This window comes from Rhipicephalus microplus, chromosome 1, assembly GCF_043290135.1.
Source record: "Rhipicephalus microplus isolate Deutch F79 chromosome 1, USDA_Rmic, whole genome shotgun sequence".
NCBI lineage: Eukaryota > Metazoa > Arthropoda > Arachnida > Ixodida > Ixodidae > Rhipicephalus > Rhipicephalus microplus.
Window position 1 is genome coordinate 155,067,851 of NC_134700.1, and position 24,235 is coordinate 155,092,085.

At 47.3% G+C, this 24,235-nt stretch overlaps 1 protein-coding gene across 1 annotated transcript in view; it reads left to right on the forward strand.

Moving 5' to 3' along the window:
• Positions 1-24,235, forward strand: part of LOC142765822 (potassium/sodium hyperpolarization-activated cyclic nucleotide-gated channel 3-like) — a 34,993-nt gene that overhangs the window by 758 nt on the left and 10,000 nt on the right. The window contains exons 2-6 of the mRNA XM_075867625.1: positions 5,922-6,057; positions 8,668-8,828; positions 19,668-19,921; positions 22,228-22,377; positions 23,741-23,962. Of these exons, the coding sequence (XP_075723740.1) occupies positions 5,922-6,057; positions 8,668-8,828; positions 19,668-19,921; positions 22,228-22,377; positions 23,741-23,962 (923 nt within the window). The remainder of the gene's footprint in view (positions 1-5,921; positions 6,058-8,667; positions 8,829-19,667; positions 19,922-22,227; positions 22,378-23,740; positions 23,963-24,235) is intronic.

Here is a 24,235-nt window from a genome sequence, read left to right on the forward strand (position 1 = left end):
TGTTGCGACAAGCGGCAGGCTCCAGATGAATCGGCAATGCGCGTGTCCTGTTTCGCAACTGCGATGATTGAAGAACTCTGCCTTTGTCCAGGTGAACGCCATATTGGGTCGAAGTGGCCGATGTGGACATGATGGCAGACACGGGCGTGAAACTGCAGAAATATTAACGAACACCGACATTGTATCCAAGGTATCTGCCAACGCGCACGTCTGTGTGCCCGGAATGGTGGTTCTGTCGGACGTGTCGCCACCCTAAACCTTTTATACATGAGTATGCTCATTTATCCTAGCAGTAAGCAGTTTTTTTTCGGCAAAAAGAAAGTTTCAAATTAGCGCTAAAATCTTTGTTTAGCTTGCTTGGTTGAGAATTGATTGATATGTGGGGTTTAACGTCCCAAAACCACCATGTGATTATGAGAGACGCCGTAGTGGAGGGCTCCGGAAATTTGGGCCACAAGGGGTTCTTTAACGTGCACAGCGGCCTACAGCATTTCCGCCTCCATCGGAAATGCAGCCGCCGCAGCCGAGATTAGATCCCACGTCGTGCGGGTCAGCAGCCGAGTACCTTTGCCACTAGACCACCGCGGCGGGGCTTGCTTGGTTCAGGTGCAGAGAGGCTAAGACCGAAGCTGTATATTCTAGAGACATTTTCTGGACTTTATCTTCCTCATTTCGAAAAAAAAAATTAACATATCCACGGCGTAAATGATGATGAGTGGAGCGAAGCGTTCGTCTGTGCATCCGTCCATGCGTTCGTTTGTCCATCCATTCGTCCGTGCGCCCATCCGCGCGTCCGTCCGTCCGTCCGTCCGTCCACCCGTGCGTTAAACAGACCGACAAACAGACGACAGACGGACGCGGCCAGTGGATGATTCACGGTTTGCCTATAAAATCCTCCGAAGCTTCACCCCATTATCATCATTCACTCCATGGATATGCTGTGAGGTGGTTACTACCTGCATGCATACATACAGGTGATGAACGAGCCACGCCTTTAAGGAGCTTCACCTGTAAACAAACCATTATCACTAATTCGCACGGGTGCCTTATTGCATTTCGTGAAATAAAGCGTCAGCTGAAACGCGGTATTTCAAGCTTACGGAGGTGCATGTTATCGATCACTGTATCTCTCGCAGTGTACTCGGATTCCGTCCACAGCGACCTCATTTCGAAAGGGACTATATGGAAACACATGCACTGAGAGTTACGTGCCCTTCCATTTCTGTGGACTTGTAGCATAGTAGCCTATAAAGTTCAATTCTTACTGTTTTCCTTTTCTGGAACACTCAAACTTAATTTTGTCGTAAGTGCGCCGAAAAATTTTTGTTTGAAAAATGTTTGCTCACGGCTAGAGTGAGTTATTTAAGGTCACTTTAGCCGTGCAAATCTAGCTCACTTTAGCACAGCAGCTACAAAGCTGCTGTGCCAGTTGTCACGTGATCATAGAGGGCGGTGGCGAGCTTTTGGCTGGGCGGAGCCTGTGCTCTTCGACGTGGCACAAGCGCCTCAGTTTGTCCATGACACCTACAGCTGTTCACAAGCATGGAATAGCTCCCCGATGACTGCTTATCCTGAAATCAATTCCCACAATGCGCGAGGTCTGCCAGAGTATTTCCTTCCTTTTTCTTGCCTTGATATTCTGAGAAAATTGCGAGCACACCCTGTAGTTTTCGCTAGTTAGTAATGCTCCTGAAAGCAACGGTCTCACAATAGGGAAAGCAACAGGTGCATTCGAATGCATGTATTCTTGCAGGGTTGTTTTCAAGACTATTTGCGTCAATCAGTCATCGACAGAAACGGAAACCTCTTCTGTATACGTGCAGTGTTTTCCGCACGACAACGATACGTTCTGCATCATCCCACATGCGCACTGGACGATAGCGCAATTCTCCCCTAGTCCTAAATAGCTTTGTCAACTTTTCAGTGGCGATAGGAACCGGAGACGCCAGAGGTGGGTCGGTAGCTCTATTTATGCCAGTCTTCGTTCTTGTATTTTATCTGTCTTGTTGTTTTTCATATTTCCGAGTGTTTACCGAGGAACACTCGGCCAACGTTCAAAAAGGAAAACCCACATATAAAGAAAACACTAACCCTTATCAGACGTGATGAGAAACTGCAGTTTCACATGCCCCTCAGAAATAATTATAAGTTAATTCCTGAACCATTGCCCTCTGCAGCGTCAATGTCATTTCATGTCCGCCACGGCGGTCACGGTACTGAGATGCAAAGGTCGCGGGTTCGATTCCGACGGTGGGGGTCGTATTTAGGTGGAAGTGAAACGCTCGTGGCCCTTGTAATGGGGCACATTAAAGAACATCAAAGTTTCGAAATTTCCAGGGCCTTTCATAGGTGCGGCGTGAGACACTACAGTGTGCCTCCTAATTGTCTCGTGGGTTAATTTTACTCGTAAAAACCCGCACAATAATATTTATTGTTATTGGAGTTATTTGATAACTTTAGATAGTATACTGCGACGGAGTTCATCGTTTCATTGAGCAGTTTCTTGTTCTGAAAGCCATTACAGATGTGATATATAATTTTCCGGATGACCAGAAGAGCCTCTTAGGCTGCCGACACATGTAATGAACTAATGATGGCTACTTAGAGACATCGGTATCGTTAGACGTCACAAGTGGTAACGTGACTGTTCTTAATTATTACTAAGCCGAACACTCGCACTGTGCGATTCCGTTCTCGTTGTAGCTAGGGAATAACTTAATCTAGCTGGCGCTATCGTTTCCGCATCTAGCCCCGCCGCAATGGTGTATAGCGGCTAAGGTACTCGGCTGCTGACCCACAGGTCACCGGATCGAATCACGACTGCGGCGTCTGCGTTTTCGATGGAGGCGAAAATGCTGTAGGCATGTATCCTCAAATTTTGGTGCACGTTAAAGAACCCAGGATAGTCGAAATTTTCGGAGCTGTCCACTATACAGCGACTCTCGTAATCATATGGTAGTTTTGGGATGTTAAACCCTACATATCATCTTCATCGTTTCCGCACCTATCTCTGTGTGCCGGTTATTTGTTGAGTCGTTAAATCACAGAAGAAGGAAAAAAACACTTATCGTAGCGCTGTGCACTAATAAAAGCGAAAGTCAAGCGCTAATGTTCCAGTACTGCACATCCGTTCTGCGAAGATAACAGATGCCGGTGCAGATTCGTGTGCTCAACTTTTTTGTTTGTTTGTTTCTATCGCTGTACTGCATGACCCGATTCAAGGCTTTATCGAGATTGACGGCCTCCGTATAATATCTGTGCAATCATTCCACACAGCCCTTGCCGAACCGCTGAAAGCAAGGCGTTATCTTCATACCCGACATCCTTCCACCCTTATGTATACTCGCGCGTATTACAGCTCTTGTGCGTTGCTCGCAGCTAGGTCGTTCGAAGGAGTTTTTGGAATAACTGTACCCATCTACGCCGTGCCCATGTAAAAAGATAAATTTTGTAGTTAGGTGTTAAAACCACAACACTATGAGAGATGCCTTATAGTTCGGGACTGCCCTGGAGTTATTTTGACGAGCCGGCGTTCCTTGCCATGCAATATACACCTGAATCAAGGGCATTGCCTGAATAAGCCAGGCGTAATTCTTGGGGGACGGCAGCATTTACACTGTTTGCGAAAGAGGGCCTCGAGTCTCCCTTCCAGTGAAGCACTCAGAATGCCTTTGGTGATAATGCACTTTTGCCACGTTGCCCGTGTTTGCAGTATATGGGATGTGAATGCCTCTCTGAAAAATGAAATCACATTTAGCGCTTCAGAATAAAGTGGCACATTTGCTTACCAAATGTACACTTTTTATTCGATAAGAATACATTCAGGGTCCAATTGAAGTACAGAAAGGAGAAAGGAGTGAGAAAAACAGGGGAACAACGTACGGAGGTGCAGTTAAAAAGATAAAAAAGAACGCTACAAGGGATCCTGCAAGGTGATTTCAAGTGTTTATTCATCTGTTATTGTGACAGTTGATCGAGAAGGTAGTTCCGTGGCGTCTGTTTTAGAGGTAAACGAGTCATTGCATGATTTTGGGCCCACCACATAGCAATGATTCCTCTATACAAAACGACCTGTATAAAAGAAGGCGTCCTTCAAATGACTTTTAAAACGGCAAATACATTTGGTTAGTGATTAAAATCTTCTGAAACATCAATGTTGCACGCAGAAACGCAGAAAGTTGAAGGGAGGCCGCAATATGCGCCACCAATGGGACATTTTGAAACAAGCTCGATGACTTGGTAGTTCCTCAGTGTAATAATCACAAGTACTCGAACAAAAAGTATTTCAGCCCACGCAGCTTGAAATAAAATGCAACACGTACAATTCAGTCTCATTTGTGAAAAAAAAAATAACTTTTTGACGTCACGGACGAGCCACAGCATTGTCCGTTTGTTTAGTTTTATTTTTTTGTCGGGCTGTGCTCAGTCATGCATTGCGGGCAAAAAACGGAGGGCATTACGAGAGCTACGCCACAAGTTCGTTCTTGGACGTTGTCAGTTTAAATTGTGCTGGAAGTATGCAAACCATTAAAACGCGATTTCCTTTCGAACTAATTGCCTCATTGACACGCAACAAGGTCGACGAGGTTTCTTTAACGCTACTTCTACAATCTACGTCGACTCAATATTGGCGCTTAGCGTTTTTTAAAGTTGATTTACGAGTACTTTAACGAAAAATCAACCCGCATTGAACATTTTTCATTTCTTTAGGCTGCTCGACTATACACAGCATCACAGCTGACTCCCCTCCCCCCCCCAGAAAAAAAAATAAACGCCAACGAGTGTTCTCCCAACGCTGAACACAATACTGTATTGTCTCGTTAATAGTATTCATTATAGAGAGCAACAAAATCAAGCGAACTGTGTAAGGCATGCGGAAAACATACCAGCAGTTCGAATGCTCAAATTCAAATTTCCACAGAATAGCACATCAGTAATGAGAGATACGGTCTTGGGAAGCTCAGGCTCACTTGTAACCGAACGAATTGTGTTATCGTGCACTCAAATGTAAACACACAAACGTTCTCGCATTCAACGCTACCCGAATTCAGTCGCGGCATAAGTGGTGATTGGACCAGTCGTCTCGTTCCTGATCTGCATAACGTAAAATTTATCACGTGCCAGGTATTTCGAGAACGTTACAGTGCGAGAATATTCAAACAAAGTTACCCGTGCGACATTCTATTTTCGTGGTGGAACACTTCGGTATAAAGGCGCTCAACTTTGTATGCTGTAAATGTATATGTTTTTTTATAGGCCGTAAGGACATATACACCCAGGCACAAGTGAGCACAATCCTCGCTTGACTTGTCTAAATATGAGTGAGGTAAAAAAATAAAATGAAAAAATTCCGCCATATCCACGAAGTGAATGATGAGTGGGCGAAGCTCCGGAGGTAAACCTGGTAAACCATGAATCCTCTGTACATTTTGCCCACTCGATTTTATTACATCGCTCCCCCTAGCGTACGTCGCCGCACTAAATCGAACGATTGCCTTCAACCAATGACACGCGCCATATGTGACATCATTCCTATTTTATAAGATCTCGCGTCTTTCATCAACTACAAGTACCGCTTTCTAGTTTATAACATCTTGCATCTTTTCATCATCAGCTACAAGTACCACCATCTAGTAAACACTACAAGAACTAAACGAGAGGTGGCTACATACAGGAGATGGTACCGCCATCTAGTGAACACTGCAAGAACTAAACTAGAGGTGGCTACATACAAGGGACGGTACCGCCATCTAGTGAACACTGCAAGAACTAAACTAGAGGTGGCTACATACAGGCTATAGGGGACGCACAGCCCACGCCCTAAGGAGCTTCGCCCCTAAAACACCGCATGCCACTGACGCACCGAACACTCAATGCAGTGTGGTTTGGACAGCATTCGCCAGAAAGTCTCGTTTTTGCAGCCCAACTTCATGCCATAAAGACCACAATGAAGAAGACGCTCACAGCTGCGTCAAGAAGGCAGTACTCGGGACTGGACTTCAAGAAGCGGGTGCGCGGGAAGTACAGGTGCATCCTGCACCCGCGCTCCAGGTTCAGGTGCGTGGGATATAGTATAGCCTTTTCCTCGAAAGGCGCGGTTCAGGCAATAAGTAATGGTGTGTCAAACGGTATAGTCCGAGCACTCGCAGCGGGTCTCGAGACTAGGGTTACCGACCGTCCCGGATTTTGCGGGACTTCCTGTCGGGAGGGCTATATGCCCCCGATTTGTTCCTAACCGTCTGGTGAGCAACATTTATGTGATCCGACGCACATGAAATCACACGGATCGCACGCACGAAGCTATGTTGTGGTGGTTGCGAGGAGTCTTAGCCACTTCGGCTGAACTTCTGCATGAATTGGGACAGTGTTCTCCAGCAAGAAGCAGTATTTGTAAGAGCACTTAACCAGTTGTGCCAATTCTTCAAGAGGCAGCGCGACAATAAAAAACAAAAGAAAAAACAACGGATTTGTTTGTAGGACGTACCCCTAGAAAAAGCTGATTTCGCTGGCTCCCTGTGTCACACCCCCTGTCCCTGCGTTCTTTATTGAATATTTAGTAACCGTACTGTAGATAGGTGGTGCCACTGCACGTCGCTGGAACAAGTGTTTCATACATATATGGTGTAAAAAAGTTATGCTAACTTCAAGGCGCAAAAAGCGTGGACAAAGATGAAGAGGTCATGAAGATGAGGCTCGATATTTATTGTAATAGCGAATATGTGGACACAGCAGGGAGAATATTGCAGCTGCCGTCTGCGTCGCTGTGCAGTTCCACATATAGTCCAAGTGCTACAACATCGCTCCGCGCTGCCCATGTTTTATGCGCGACTAAAAGCTCCTCAAGCGGAGTGGGAATGCTCTTGCCATTTACATGACAGAGGAAGGCCCCAGGGAGAGGGGTTCCTGTAGAGAGAGAGAGAGAGAGAGAGAGAGTGTGTGTGTGTGTGTGCGTGCATACACACACACACACACACACACACGCACACACACAGACACACACACTCTCTCTCTCTCTCTCTCTCTCTCGACAGAGATCAGCAAACTGCTCATACCTTTGTCCGTTCCGTGTTCTCATCACTCGGTTTGCAATGAAGGATAGCACGATGGTCGCTTAACTCACTGCAGCGTCCGGATTTTTTTAGGCCAGGGCTTCTTGATTTATGAGACGCATGCTGAACGATACAGCTTTACTTCGTATAATGTTCTAAGCCTAGATTATTGCATTTATTGTTTTGAGTTTTTTTTTGCGAGGGAGAGCGCCAAGTGGGCGCGAGTACATCTTCGCCCCGAAACCAGACCATCTATGGCAGCGATGCATGTGTGGCCGCGCGAGGCATGTTACCTGTATTTCAAATTTACGTTATAGTGCAGGCTAAAATTTCTCGTGATTTCACCTTTTTACTCGATAGTATCGTTGTGCAGATTTTCTTGAATTCACGTTACACCTTTCCCAGAGAAGTGAACCTGTTAAATGTGAATATGATTAGTTGTAAACTATGTCCTTCACCGTCTTGTAGCTACATTTGACAACCTTTTGTAGCCTTTCGCGCTATAACCATGAGAAAGAGTTCAATGAGATTCGCGGCAACTGTTTCAGATACCCAATGTCGGGAATTTTGCGAGCTAAGAAGCGTCACATATGTGGAGTCACGTGAACGTTCTAGAATCTCATAAAAAATCCCCACATCTCATATCACATGCTCTCATACCGTCATATATGATAAGTGGAAACATGCGCGTTTTGATAAGGAGAAATAGCAATACCTTATTTAACAGTACAGGAAGCGCTCCATGTTACATATGGAAATTTAAGCTTGCTCGTCTGTGACCTCCGTAAGATCATATGAAATTATTACCAATAGGAATGACGAGGTTTTCTTTCGATTGATTCTTAAATAAATTATTTGTAAAATTATAGTGCCTGAATCACCGACCGATTGATAAATCGCTCCGATAGCTAAATGATTCACGGTGAGTTTGCCGATACTGGCCGTATTAAAATATATTGCGTCATACGTATATGCAAGACTAGGTGACTTGCAGTGTAAGAAACCAATATCGAATACTATCAATGAACGGCGCACCGAAATTATGAAGGAAAAGTGTGGCGAAATGGAGTCCAAACAATTAGTCATGTTTCGCTCTGTGAACAATAGTATCCTGATACGCTGCCCAAGGTATATAATATTGTGTCAGCAGCACTATCAGTTATTACGTGTTTACCAAAAACTATTGGTTCAATTATTCGAAAAAAAAATATTCGGAATTACGACCACTTCCTGTCCGGTTTGAAAACTTCCCGCCGCGACGGTCTGGCGATTTTGGTTTTCGAGGGCTGACACGAAGTTTGGCGGCATTGAATCCGTGCCGTGGCGGTCGCACTTAGATGAAGGCGAAATCCCGAAAGGCCCGTGTACTGAGATTTAGTTGCACGTTCAAGAATTCCAGGTAGTCGATGATGTCTGGAGCCCTCCATTACGGCGTCTTCATCATATCCTGGTCGGGGACGTGAAGCTAGCAATTATTATTATTATTATTATTATTATTATTATTAAGAGAGTCGTATGCCCCTACCGAATCGTTCTTGAGGGAGGTCATCTACTGGTTCCGCGTTAGAAGCTAGTTATTGCGGGATATATGACACTTTTTTTTACTTGCACTGTGCAGGAGGTGGTGGGACATCTTAATACTCATCCTGCTCCTCATGAACCTGGTGCTGATGCCGCTGCACCTAGGTTTCTTTCGCTTGCCGGGCATCGAGTGGCAGCTCTACTCACTCTTCTCGGACTTCATGTTTTTTGCGGACATAATGCTCAACTTCAGGACAGGTGGGCATGCACGCGTTGGCACAAGAAAGCAAGCAGATCGGTTAAACGTGGCTGAGTGTAAGCGACGCTCAGCTGAATCAAAGGCTAAACACGCCTAGTTAGCCGCTGAACCTTGCGTCAGATCTGGCTTAGGCCGGATGAAACGAAAACAACGCATTTCCGCGACCACATTTTCAGCGTGCTCGCGTGGGCGGAGCAAGACCAGGTTTAATTTCACCTGCCGCTGCAACTACGAGAGAAATTATGACATTCCTAAACAAGAAATTTAATTCGATTCTAGAACCCCTTCAGGTTCCCTTTAAGGCGTATAGGATTGTCTGCTGTCGTAGCCACCCCTAGTACTCGGAGTGCTCACGAGATGGCGGTTGCTCCACTTCGATGAGTAGGACATAGCCACACACACACACACACACACACACACACACACACACACACACACACACACACACACACACACACACACACACACACACACACACACACACACACACACACACACACACACACACACACACACACACACACACACACACACACACACACACACACACACACACACACACACACACACACACACACACACACACACACACACACACACACACACACACACACACACACACACACACACAACCACACACACACACACACACACACACACACACACACACACACACACACACACACACACACACACACACACACACACACACACACACACACACACACACACACACACACACACACACACACACACACACACACACACACACACACACACACACACACACACACACACACATATATATATATATATATATATATATATATATATATATATATATATACAAAAAGTGGGGGATGGACGGAGGGCAGTCTTTCAGGATGTAGTGGGTAAGATTCATGGAAGATTCAGTTTTATTGATGAACCTCCGGAGCTTCGCTCACTCATCATAATTCACTCCGTGGATGTGCTGTAATTTTTTTAATGATTAGCAACTAGCAACTACCCGTTCGTTACGCAATTCACATGCCGTGACACTTGGTGTGATCCTACGATTACGCCACGCAATACTATATCTGTGTAACTGCTTCGCCGACATGACGTCTATACGTTATACAGAGTCATTCTCCAAAGTGCGTTGAAGTATACTGGTAAAGAGAGCAGAGCTCCCTCTGGTTGGAAATATTAAAGCTCTTCTTCGTTACATATAATATCGTATATGTAGCAAAAATTTTAACACACTCGGATTACTACTGCACTGTTTGACCATGTAAAACTAAAAAGGGATGATACAGGAATGGAATGTGGCAAATGGAAATCTCACGTGCGGATCTTTCTGAAGTAGAAATTTTGTGAGCTGCCTAATTGGATTATATATACTGTTCGTTGCCTTCAATTCTGTCTTCATAGCGGTAACTTGCTTGGCTGGCGAATCTCGCAAGCCGCAACATGCGGCTCACGCGATGCACGTGACTGTGGATTAGTAACTTCTGGGTCCTTACGTATACCAAAACCATTCTTTATGATTATAAGACGCGCCGTGGCAAGGGTTACTCCGCATCAACTTTAACAACTTGGTGTTCTTTAATGTGCACATAAGTCCAATTGCACAATTGTTCGTGCCTCTCCTCGTGAGTACTGCTCCTCGACATGAGCAAACGTGGTGGGCGTACCCGACGTTCGCCGCGGGCGTCTGTCGATCAAACTGATGGACGCGTGTACTCGGATACAAACTCGTCGATTTTGAGAAGGCCCGAGTTCAACTCGTGACTGCGATGGTGCCGCTGTGACTGTCAAGCGTTTGCTTGGGTAAATGCAAAGCGGCAGCTTTTTTGCATATATATATATATATATATATATATATATATATATATATATATATATATATATATTAAAATATAGGTGTTGTACGTCGAGAAAGATGGTTCAGACGCAGCTTGGCAAAATGTCCTTTATCAGGCAGGTCTGGCTAATGGCGAGCGGTGTGCGCGAGCTACTACTGCAGCCACCGATCATCCTCGTCTTCTTCATTACCAGCAGAGCGTCCGTTATTCATATTCATTACAATTACTCCCCGCGAAATAAGGAGCCATCCTGGCGACCTATGGACAAGTAAACACGGGAGGGTCGTAGCAGGGCTTAAGTCTCGAGACGTGGACAATTTCCTGGCCACGACGACGTTGGTCAGAAGATGGTTCCAGTGGCTCGATGAGGTAATTCACCGGTGACGTTTTTTGTAGTACATGATAAGGGCCGTGGTACTTGGGGACCAACTTGGTAGAAAGGCAAGGTGTAGCAGAAGGGACATGCAGCCAGACGAGTGAACCTAGATCGTAGGAAGTAGTGTTATTTGATGCGTCATGGTGGTGCTTTGGGTGTCCTTGGTCATGGGTTGCGAATAATCTTGCCAGTTGGCGGCATTCTACAGCGTATGTAGCGGCTTGAGACAAAGTCGTGGACTCTGAGGAGTCAGGTTTGTAGGAAAGAATGGTGTCCATAGTGCAAGAAGGTTCGCGTCCGTAAAGGAGGAAAAAAGGAGAGAACCCAGTAGTGCTTTGAATGGCGGTATTATAAGCGAACGTGATAAACGGGAGCACTCGGTCCCAATTGGAGTGGTCTGACGAGATATACATAGACAGCATGTCACCAAGGGTGTGGTTAAAGCGCTCTGTCATTCCATTGGTCTGGGGATGATAGGCGCTTGTAGTGCGGTGAACGACGTGGCACTCACGCAGCAATGCTGTGATGACGTCTGACAAAGAATACGCGACCACGATCGCTCAGTAACTCCCGAGGTGCTCCATGACGTAATACGATGTTGTGAAGAAAGTCGCAACGTCTTTTGCTGTAGACGAGGGAAGGGATGAAGTTTCGGCATACCACGTGAGATGGTCGACGGCAACTATGATCCAGCGGTTACCGTCAGCAGTGTTGGGAAGGGGACCATAGATATCGATGCCGACGCGGTCGTATGGTCGGGATGGGCATAGTAAGGGTAGCAAGGTACCGCTGGCGTGACAAGGGGGAGTTTTTCGTCTCTGGCACGTCGAGCAGGCCCGAACGTATTGTCGTATAAAACGGTACATGCCACGCCAGTAATATCGGAGACGTATGCGAGAATAAGTCTTCAGGAAACCTGCGTGGCCACATTGGGGGTCGTCATGAAACGTGGAACAAATTTCGGATCGCAGATGACGTGGAATCACGAGTAGCCACTGACGTCCACCGGGTGCGTAGTTGCGTCGGTACAGCACGTCGTCGCGAGTGGCGAAGTGCTCGACTTGCCGACGCAACGTGCGAGAAGGGGGGGGAAGCCGTCCGCCAAGCCAGGATGTCTAGAATCGAAGCAACCCAATGGTCCTTGCGTTGCTCAGATGGCATGTCCGCGATGGTGACGGCAGTGGAATCACAGGTTAGACTTTCGGAGCAGTCCGGGTCAGGGGGTAGATGCGAACGGGATAGGGCGTCTGCGTCCGAATATTTCCGGCCGGAGCGATAGACCACGCGAATATTATATTCTTGGAGGCGTAATGCGCATCGGGCGAGATGACCGCTTGGATCCTTCAGTGACGACAACCAGCAGAGGGCGTGGTGGTCAGTCACGACGTCAAAAGGGCGCCCGTACACGTAAGGTCGAAATTTCTCTATCGCCCAAATAATGGCGAGGCATTCCTTTTCAGTGACAGAATAGTTGGTTTCGGCTTTGCTAAGAGTTCGGCTTGCGTAGGCAACCACGTACTCTTTGAAGCCGTCTTTCTTCTGTGCAAGAATAGCGCCTAGCCCGACACCACTAGCGTCGGTGTGGATCTCTGAGGGTGCCGATGGGTCGTAGAGTCGCAGAATAGGCGGCGACGTGAGGGGGCGGCGCAGTTCATTGAAAGAGTCGTCACAGGTGGCAGACCAGGCTGAAAGGTCTCTAGAGCTGGCAAGGAGCTCGGTCAAAGGAGCGATGATCGTCGCGAAATTGCGGACGAAGCGCCGGAAGTAAGAGCAAAGGCCTATGAAGCTTCGGAGCTCTTTCATAGTGGTCGGTTTGGGAAACGCTGAAACGGCTGTAAGTTTGGCAGGGTCAGGAAGAATACCGTCTTTTGAAACCACGTGACCAAAGATCGTAAGCTTTCGAGCAGCGAAATTGCACTTCTTCAGATTCAGTTGCAGCCCCGCGGCAGAAATAGACGCGAGGACTTTCTCGAGGCGGGTTAAATGGGTTGCGAAATCAATTGAAAAGACGACAATATCATCTAAATAACAAAAGCAAACGTTTCATTTGAGGCCTCGAAGGATAGAGTCCATCATCCGCTCGAAAGTAGCTGGCGCGTTGCAGAGGCCGAAGGGCATTACTGTGAATTCGTAAAGCCCGTCGGGCGTGATGAAAGCAGTTTTTTCACGATCGGCCTCTGCCATGGGTGCCTGCCAGTATCCAGAGCGCAGATCTAAAGAAGAGAAAAATTCGGCTCCCTGTAGGCAGTCCAAGGCATCGTCAATGCGTGGCAGCGGATAGACATCCTTCTGCGTGATTCGGTTGAGACGCCGGTAGTCCACGCAAAACCTGATGGATCCGTCCTTTTTCTCCACCAACACCACTGGAGAGGCCCAGGGACTGCTTGACGGTTCGGTTATGCCACGTGTCAGCATGTCGTCAACCTGTTCATTGATGGCACGGCATTCGGTAGTTGACACACGATATGGACGCTGCCGTAATGGCGTCTCTTGACCGGTATCTATACGGTGAACAACAGATGACGCTCGACCTAAGGAAGGCTGATTGTGGTCAAACGAGGCTCGAAAACGCTGTAGGAGCTTGATCAGCTGTTCCTGCTGCCCAGGCGTGAGGTTACAATCAATGGACTTGCGGAATACATCCATAGGTTCATTAGCGTCAGTTGCGGGTGTAATGGCACAAGTCGGTAAAAATGGCTTGTCTGGATAGATCGGGTCTTCGAAAATACAATTTAAGGTCTCGAGGCTTTCCAGACACTCACCGCGTAGCAGGATGTACGGACAAGCAGAAACGTTGCACGCATAAAGTACCGCCGAACCATTGGAAAAGTTGATGACGGCAAACGGGAGGACGATGGTTCGGTGTTGCACACTAGCTATAGTTGGTTGGAACAAGAGCCTCGAGTTAGTGGCAGCAGGGGAAAACACAGGCACTAGGACGGCGGACAACGGCGCGATGCGGACGTCAGCTGCGGCAAACACTTTCGAGGGACTGTGGTGGTCGATATCAAGGCACGGATTCGTCAACGTGAGTTCAGCACGAGCGCAGTCGACGAGGGCCTGATGGGTAGAAAGGAAATCCCATCCTAGTATGACGTCGTAAGATGAACGTGGGAGAACAACAAAGTTGACGGCGTACCAAACATCTTGAATAAGAACGCGTGCTGTGCACTGAGCTGTCGGCGCGATGAAATGGGAGGTGGCTGTACGCAGAGCAAGATTCGTAAGCGGCGTTGTAACTTTTCTCAAATCGCGACACAGTTTTTCACTAATTACAGAAACGACGGCGCCTGTGTCGACAAGTGCACGTACAGCAACACCTTCTACTAGCACATTAGTTTCGTTGGTCGGACAAAGAGGAGGTCTTTCGGACAAAGAGGAGTTAACGACAGAAGGTGCAGGGGGCGAAACGGGATGGGGTGCCGTGTATGTAGGCAGCGTCGTAGGGTAGGAGGACCCGGTGCCCCGGTATGCGCCAGAGACAGGTGGGGCTGGGGGTCTAGCAACGACGGCTGCGTAGGTCAGCGGCGTAGGGACAGGTGGCGATGGAGGCAGTGCCTGCGTGACCTGTGTCTCAATGACCTGGCGTAGACGTGGGTCTAACGAGGTCACTGGCGCGGATGCTTCGGCCACAAGAGAAAGCTGACGCGCAACTTCCTCACGAATGAATCATTTGATTTGGGACAGTAAGACGGTGTGATCAGCAGCGACGTCGTGCACGAGGGCGGAAACTTCAGCCGTATCTTCAGCGGCCCTGCGCGTCGAGACACGCTGCTTACGCAACTCGTCGTACTCCTGACAGAGCTGGACAACATCAGTGACGGTCTGTGGATTCCTAGCGACGAGCATCTGGAAGGTATAGTCGTCAACTCCTTTGATGATGTGCTTGATTTTGTCGCGTTCAGTTAGAGATTCATCGACGCTCTTGCAAAGAGACAAGACATCTTCAATGTAACTCGTAAAGGTCTCGTCCCTGCGCTGAACTCGACTACGGAGACGCTGTTCCGCGCGAAGCCGGCGCACGGCGGGACGACCGAAGACCGCGGCGATGGTGGTCTTGAAGGCGGACCAGTTGGTAATTTCGCCTTCGTGGTTCTTGAACCAGAGGCTGGCCACATCAGCGAGGTAAAAGCGCACGTTTGTGAGCTGGTCGCAGGCGTTCCACTTGTTGGAAGCGCTTACGATTTCGCACTCGATGAGCCAGTCCTCGACGTCTTGCTCGTCGTTGCCGCGAAAAATTGGTGGGTCACGTTGCCGAGGCGCGCCAGTACAGTAGACTGTCGTTGGTAAGGCAGCTTGAGAAGGGCCAGGAGAAGCCATGGTGAACGGTGAGGGTAGCGTCCGATTACGAAGTTCCAGGTTGATGGGAACCCCGGCTCCTCCACCACTTAAAATAGAGGTGTTGTACGTCGAGAAAGGTTCAGACGCAGCTTGGCAAAATGTGCTGTATCAGGCAGGTCTGGCTAATGGCGAGCGGCGTGCGCGAGCTACTACTGCAGCCTCCGATCACCCTCGTCTTCTTCATTACCAGCAGAGCGTCCGTGTTATTCAGATTCATTACAATATATATATATATATATATATATATATATATATATATATATATATTGTCGCGAGAGGAAGCGATAGGCAGGAACTCGAAGTAGAGGACTGTTTACTCAGCCACAGCTGCCATTCACTTCTTCGCTCTCGTCTTCTGCTACCAACACAGCGCGTGGCATTACCCTCTCCACAATGAAAAAAAAGAAGCATCGAATGAATGCCATGGCTCCGAAAAACAACGAAAGGTAGTAAGAAATGTCTGTGTCCCACTTCTGACACCAGGGGACCCAAAGGTGTGTCGGGCGCGGTGCGTTGATGTGGACGGACGGGGTGATGGTGACCATGACTGTCGTCGCGGCGGGACAGGAGCGTGATGACTACTTTCCAAGTAATCCGCAATTTCTTGTGGGCGTTCACCATAGCGTGGGCAACGTGCATCTGGGTGGAATCCGCGTAGGCCTATTCGTCGGTAGTAACAGTCGCGGTACATGTGTCCAACTTCACCACAATGATAGCACAAAGGACGGTTGTCGGGTGCACGCCAGATGGTGGACTTCCGCGGGCCAGGACGAAAATCGGCCTGAGAAGGCAGGCGATGGGCTGGACTTGAAAAGCGTCTGGGAGTCCCAGCTGGTGGATGAGCAAAATGTCCCGTCGACGGCGTAGAGACGCGTAGGGCATCCGCGTAGGAAAGCATGGGAGCTTCGACTTGCGATGATGGTGAGGAGTGAACGAACTGCCTGATTTCGTTACGAACGACGTCCGTACGAGCAGCACTACTGGGAGGAGACGCTGCATGAAATTTCCGAAGTTCTTCGCGTACAACTTGCCGTATGAGTTCTGTGAGGACCTCCCTGTTATCACCTCCTGGTACAAGCGAGCACGCAGCGGACATGGCCGTCTGACGCTCATACTGCGACACCCGCTGCCGAAGCATGCACTCCATAATTGTGGCCTCACGTATGAACTCGGACACTGTCGTAGGAGGGTTGCGCACAAGGCCCGCGAAAAGTTGCTCCTTTACGCCTCGCATTTGCAGGCGCACTTTCTTGTCTTCTGGCATGTGGGGGTCAGCCCGTCAAAACAATCGCGACATTTTTTCGACGAATATGGCGACGCTCTCGTTCGGCATTTGAAACCACGAAGAAAGTGCCTGCTCCGCTCTCTCTTTCCGTTCGGGGTTACTGAACGCCTCACGAAGCTGCCGATGGAATTCCTGCCAACTTGTGAATGAAGTTTCGTGGTTCTCGTACCACACTCTTGCCACGTCTAAGAGGGAGATATACACGTTCTTCAACTTACGGCGATTGTCCCAGTCGTTGATGGCAGCGACCCGGTCGAAATGGTCAAGCCAGTCTTCGACATCCTCACCGGCATCACCATGGAATGGGTTGGGTGTGCGAGGCGTGTTGATGACACAGGGTACGCTAGCAAGTGGGTCATGCTTGGTTTGGGTTGCGGATGTGGCAAACATTGTCCTCACGGAACTTGCCAAGGGGCCGTACTGTGGTGGTAGTCCTTGAAGGCGGCGGCTGCTTCGATAGATATCAGCAGACCCTGGTGCACTGGCGGTGGTTGCTTCTGGTTCAGGACCAGCATTCATAAGACGTTGAAGTACAGTACCCAGCACCTCCACCAGTCTGTCGCGAGAGCAAACGATAGGCAGGAACTCGAAGTAGAGGACTGTTTACTCAGCCACAGCTGCCATTCACTTCTTCGCTCTCGTCTTCTGCTATCAACACAGCGCGTGGCAATATATATATATATATATATATATATATATATATATATATATGTTGTGAGCTTACACTACTTGTGCAGGGCTGAAGACATAGAGGAGCCTGTGATAACCTAGCTTCATGGTGCAGTTCACGTCAGTTCTGTCTATATGTTGATTGTACTCATTGGCTGAGGTTTAACGACCATTACACTAAACTGTCTTGTCTTCATCGATAAGGCTTCAATTAAAAGGCAATTATCTCGGGCGCAATTAGCAAGGTCATGACCAGTATGAAGCTTTTAAACGTAATCTTGATTAACAGGATATTATTTGTCATAATTTAGTAAGGGCTACTTAGCACGATTTTACTTAGCGTGCTCATGAATAATATTGCGTTAATTAGCAGTTTAGCTAGCTCATCAACTAACATGCTTTAGTTAGTCTGGTTCTAGCTTTACATGGCTTCACCAGCACGGTCTTCCTAAGATGTGGCGTAATTACCTCAGCCTTACTATGACTTGGCGCTATTAGCTTGGTCACAGCATGTCCTGGCCTGACTAGCGAAGTATGCCGTCCAGCGAAATAGCTAATTAGCCGGCCGCACGTGCTGGGGTGCTAGCAGGTGACGACGAAAAAGACGACGCGCACCAGCCGAGGAGCGCGCTTGAAGGAAGGAAGGAAGGAAGGAAGGAAGGAAGGAAGGAAGGAAGGAAGGAAGGAAGGAAAATAGGTGGAAATGAATGGCAGGGAGGTTAACCAGCCTATAGGCAGCCGGTTTGCTACCCTGCGCATGGGAGAGGGATGGGGAGATGAAATGTATACAGTCTGACACGCGGCCTCGCTAGAATGTACAGACCGACACGTGGCCTCGGATTCAGTTGTGGTCGCGATGTTGTAAGATGCTCGGCCGGTACTCATCTCAGAAGTCACCGTGCTGATTATTCTAAAACATACTTAGCGCGGGCATTGAAAGCTTCAAATTGAATTCAAACACCACTGCAGCCTCCAAGAAGTATTATCACGAAAAATTTCTGACACTTTTATTGCGTGGGTGCTCTTTTGCACTCAGTGGAACGACAAACAAATAAAAGAAGATGTCTCTGGTTTGAAAAACACCGCCCAACTTGGTCGACCGTCCTTGACGAAATGACTCGTTCCATCGTAACCAATAAAACGCAGTGCGCTGAGGGGAGAATTGAACTATTTCGTCCTGTTGGCTCGTTCATAAGGGGATGTCGCCAGAGCTCGGGAAAATCCAGAGTTTCGCGAAGCTTGGCTGATCCTGCATAGTGCCCTTTCACGACACTCTACACGACCGCAGGCCTCAGTGCGAGTCATCCTGGAAGACTATACAGTGTCGTAAGAGTACTGGATGGCTTTGATGAAAGCTTTGTGTTTAAAAACCTGGTGGTTTCGATTGATTGATATGTGGGGTTTAACGTCCCAAAACCAGCGTATGATTATGAGAGACGCCTTATATAGTGGAGGGCTCCGGAAATTGCGACCACCTGGGGTTCTTTAACGTGCACCCCAATCTGAGCACACGGGCCTACAACATTTCCGCCTCCATCGGAAAAAGGGACGTGATGGTGTTGCGCGCATCGCAGACCTGTTTTGTATAGCTTGCTTGTGTCTCCAGCTCGGAAGTAAGGAATAATGACATAATAGCAAAAAAGCTAATTAGAATAGTCAGTTATCATCAAATTAGGTTTAAATACAAGAGTAGGCTTAAAATAAGTTTATGACAGCAAAAAGGCTTTACCGTAAAATTAAAAATACTGAGCATTCATAATACGTTACTTGCAGGATTGCCTGAATATTCGGCTATAGTAGCATGTCCGACCATGATGGAAAATTGGGATTACCGAAACATGTTTTTTTTCGCACTAAATAACGTTTACAGATATATAGTATATCTCATTCTTATGCGAAATTTCGAACGGCCGAACACGCGTAACATCATCAGAAACTTCGTCAGGGTTGGACTTGTACAATCGCTTAATGCCCTATTTTGTTCTTTAGAAACCAGGAATTCCACATAATGACGTCATTTTTGCGTCATCTTATGGCATGCATGCATGCACGTAACAATAGACTTATCACGTATCGAATGCAATTACGAATTTCGCGCTACTTGTGAAGGGTGCCTTGAGTTGTATTTTTAGTTCATTTTTTTGCTTGCGTGCGATAGCGAGCGTCTCATTGCATAAATTTCAAAACTTGAATCTCGTAGATGTTCTTTAGTATTTCGATCCAAACGTAACCGTGGAGGCTGGACCAAAAACAAGGAGTATAGCAACTGTACCATCTAAATATGTTCGGAGATATCATTGGCGGTCTGTGTCACGCTCAGGTATCGACGATCGCAAGCAAGGCATCGTCATCATGGACCCAGTTCAGATTAGGCGACACTACCTGAAAGGCTGGTTTCCCGTGGACCTCGTGAGCAGCCTACCGCTAGACTTCCTCGTGCTGAACTGGCCGGCACAATACCGCAACATGGACCGCAGATCCACGTTATCGCAACTCGCCAAGCTCATCAGCTTCGTCAAGCTTATCAAGATCAGCCGCCTGTTCCGCTACGGTGGCCGCACCGAACAGATAATGGTCAGTCGGGGTTCTCTAAAACCATTTATGAGCACTCTCTAAATGGATTCAAGCAGCCAAGGAATGGATTCACTAAAAGGACTCACTGCCTCACGATTTCGCCGCCGCCAAAAATGTTCAGAATCCGTCCAGTACGAGCTGTGTTGCAAAGATTTGTTGCACGATTGCATTGCGTTTTCTTCCCTCTTCCTGAAGAAAGCGCTGAAAGCTGAGCAGGAAGGGATGGTACGAGGAAAGGAAATACGTCACGCGCGCATGGTGACCTTGAGCACCTCCTCTCTCTTTCTCTTCGAATGCGCAGCTTGTCGGTGCGATCGCGCACGCGTGAACAATTGAGTCATTTCTGGGCCTCCTGCGGTAGTCCCAGAAATGACTAAGTGTGCCATACTACAATCAGTCAATTTGACAAGCCTATATGTTTATTTGTCAAGAGAAGAGAAAGCAATTTTTAGCTGACTGCGATAATATATTGTGAATTTCAAGCTACGTGCTGCGCTATATTATTTGACTCACGTGTTCTCGAGAGCTTCGACTATACCGATCGGCAGCGTTTTCTGACCATGTTCAAAAAGTGTTCTAGGAAAACGACCCCTCGCCAGCCTCTCAAAAATAAAAAAAGCGTATACACGCTCATACGGTTTCTTGTCTTCCTGGCGCATTTGGGGACGCAAGAACAGCGGCTCTCGTGACGCGTCTATATGCGTCTATAGAATACATATTATCGATTGGAGGAAACGTCAGCTCCACCATCGCTGTCCCTTCCGAAGAAAGCTTGAGTAAATGATCCATCCGCAAAGGAAAGCTCATTAAAAATCAATGCACGCAATCGCCACAGGCGGCTAGGCAGTAAATACTGGCGTCAATGTAACTTGTTCGAAGAAATGCACGCAATTACACTCAACGCGAAAGCTGTAAGAAGCGCGGATTCACCTGCCCCTCGGCAACGCTGGCGTTCCACACGTGAAGCCTGCTCGCCACTCGTCGTGGGAGAGGAAACCATTTGTGATGCAATGACACCCTTTCCCCTGCGTCTTTCCCTCTGAAAATTGCTTACAAGGAAAGACGGCGCTCTCTTCGCGAACAAGAGTTTGTCGTAAAAGCACATCAAACATTAACTTCGACGCTAGTGGATATATGCACTCGGATGGTAAGGGTTTAGCAGTTTCACATTTGCAACAATTGAAAAAAAATAGTCGCATGGGAGCACACTAAATCGCACTATTACCCAGGTTGCCTAAACTCACCTTAGCTAGAGGGCCCAGGTGACTAAAATTGCTCCTGCAAAGGCCAAAACAGGGAAAGACGCTAAAGAGGAGGGAAAGAAGTGGGTGAACGAAATGTCACCTAATGCTGCCATTTGAAAAAAAGCAAAGTATCATATCGCATGCATCGCCGAATCATTTCTGCGGAGGACTTAGCTTCAGTATTCGACAAACACATTCAAACTACAATCTCCAAAACGAATCAAATCTGGACGCTTACTGCAAAATGACATGGTTTATTTCATGGTTACGTTTTTACAGAAATTGGCCGCATGGGGTGCCTCACGAGAAAGATGGTTGTGTCCAGTCCGGTTCGCGCATACCTTACGCGATCAAAGCGTTACTAGTCGAAACGAGTGTGTAAACAACGCGAGTACGATGTGGCGATGTCGCAAACATTTCATTCCTGTTAAAGGCGTGGGCTGCGTGTGAAACGCTGCAGGCCGCATTTATGAGAGCCCTGCTGACGGGTGTGCAGCACGTTCCTCTTCCGGGGACAGTCAAATTATCTTACATCATCATGCAAGGTTATGCGTGTTGGGAAGAAGATTTGATCGGTGTAGAGTATGTTACTCCTTGGCATTTTCACTATAGAAAGAACTGTATTTACGTGTTGCGTAGAAACAGGAGTAAACTGTGTTTTGAGCATGAAGGCGCCATTTCGTGATAGGTAATTGCGTTCTCTCTTTTTGAAGACCGTCTTGCTTTTTTTAGGCGGCATATATTGCCAATAAAATCTCCATTCGTGCTGCTTGTTTCAGGATGAAATTAGAATGTCATGGTATGTTTTTCGAGATTTCCCTGCATCTAAATTCTTATAGCCAAGCAAATTATTCTAGCTTTTATGTTACAAGTCAATACTTAGTTACGAGTCAATACATAGAGCCAAAACACAAACTCTAATTGTATTGCTAACACAACTCACTATGGCGAGCAGTAAATGCAACACGATCTTGCGGAAGGAGCTCAGACCAAATCTTTGTGTTGTCACTATGGGTGCACGCTCCGTTTGACCTTTCTTTTGCCTCGGCTCTTGCGTTGCAGTTCTATCAGACGACGGGCGTATACCTGCAGTTGGGCAACATCCTGGCACTCATCTTCCTGGCTGTGCACTGGCACGCCTGCCTGCAGTTCTTCGTCGGCTCCTTGATGGGCTTCCCGCCGAAGTCCTGGATATCCATCGCCAACCTGCAGGTGGTCGGCCGCATCCTTAACTCCTCCTGCTTGATCTAATTGTGTCATTTCAACGGAAAAAGGAGACAGAAAAAAAAGTATCCCGTGCGCTCAGACGCACAAAAGTGCGTGTGAACATCCGAGCGCGCGAGGCTTGGAGAATACGGGAAATTTACCAGCGCGAAAACACGAAACACTTGGGAAAGAACACACACGCACATTGCGTTTGTGTGTGTGTTCCTTTCTAGGTTTTTCGTATTTTGGCGCAGGTAAATCTATCAATCATGAACAAACTTGTCCAAGGAGCAGTTTTAGCGATGTTTGGGGAGTACATCTGCATTCTCGCTATAAATTATGGGTGTAGACGCTTCGGTAGCATGAGCAGATAAATTCGAACAAATACCTAATCAGAAATTGTTCAATGTGATATATAGGAGGATGAGGAAGGAAGGTTATGTGCATGCTGCGGCGTAGTTGTCAAATAATGAATCGCTAGAGCTCAGTGATGCGAAAAAAAAATGTAGACGACACATACTTTAAGCGGCTAGTGGTGGACTCAACACAGACATGGTTATGATAATTAGCACTCTTGGACAGAAAAAAATTTTAAAAAATGGCGAAAGTATCATGCATCAGCGACATGCATTAGGCGTATCCGAAGAACTAAACAAAACAAACATATAATTACTATGAACACATTGACGATACAAGAGGACATTTAAAAGTACACTATTATAAGAAAATTTTATTGATTAAAAAACAGGTATCGTTTGCATAAAATCTCAACAATTCATGCGAATTTTTAGGCAAATTGTTGCGCAGTCTAGTACCGTAAAATTGCAATATTTTTTTGCCGTATGCATTTGACCATAAAGGGAACCATAAAGGGAAATTAAGATTGCTGCTGCTTGCGTGCCGTGTGATGGAAGTGCGAAAGTGGTTCGTGGCAAAAGCGCACGTGTTTGTGTTTATTATTCAGTTTACTAAGTAAAAAAAAATTTATAGCTCCGTACGCCAGTAGACGGCAGTATACGCAGTCTCTCAAATAGAATATTAGAGGGTAGTGCACCGGGATAATAAGGAATAATAAAAGACCCATGACAGTCTCTCATAGTAAACTTAGCATGCGTGAGTTCTCGCTTGTCCGAATGCACGCAACTATCGGTGGAAAAAGTCCCATTTTACAAGAAAATTGTAAACAAAGCATACTGGCGAAATAAGCGTCAAAGAAGACTTTGATTCCACTGATAAGATACGGCGAACGACGAAATCACATCGAAGGCAAACGCATGAGCAGGATGCCAGTGTTCCTGGCCCACTGCACGAGAACTTTGTCTCCTCGAAGACGTATACGGTGCACAATCCGGTGGCGTTCCCGGTGCAGAACAAGCCCTGGTGGGAGCAGTACTCTTGGGCGGTGCACAACACGGTGTCCCTCATGATGACCAACAGCTACGGCTTGGCACACAAGACCGGCCTGCTGATCGAGGAGTGGATCCAGGTGATGGGCATGTTCTTTGGCGCCCTCTGGCAGGCCCTGCTCCTCGGATACGGCGCCAACCTGCTCGCCCACAAGGACTACACCAAGAACGTCCAGAGGGAGAGGGTAAGTTACGCCGCTACGTTTATTATTTTAATGATGTAGGTTCGGGTTTAACGTCCCAAAACGGTGATATTACACTCTAAAAAAAGAGCGAGTAAAAAGGCTGTCTTTTTGTCCCACAACAATAATCGTCATCTATACTGCGTTCCAACCTTGCGCTATCGCCCCGCCCCTGGTACATTGCGGTCACGATCGACACGCCCATTATTAGGGTTACGTTACCTTCTCGATAGGAAAGTGGCCAGCGCCGAGTCTTCAAGAAAGGAAGCGCACGCA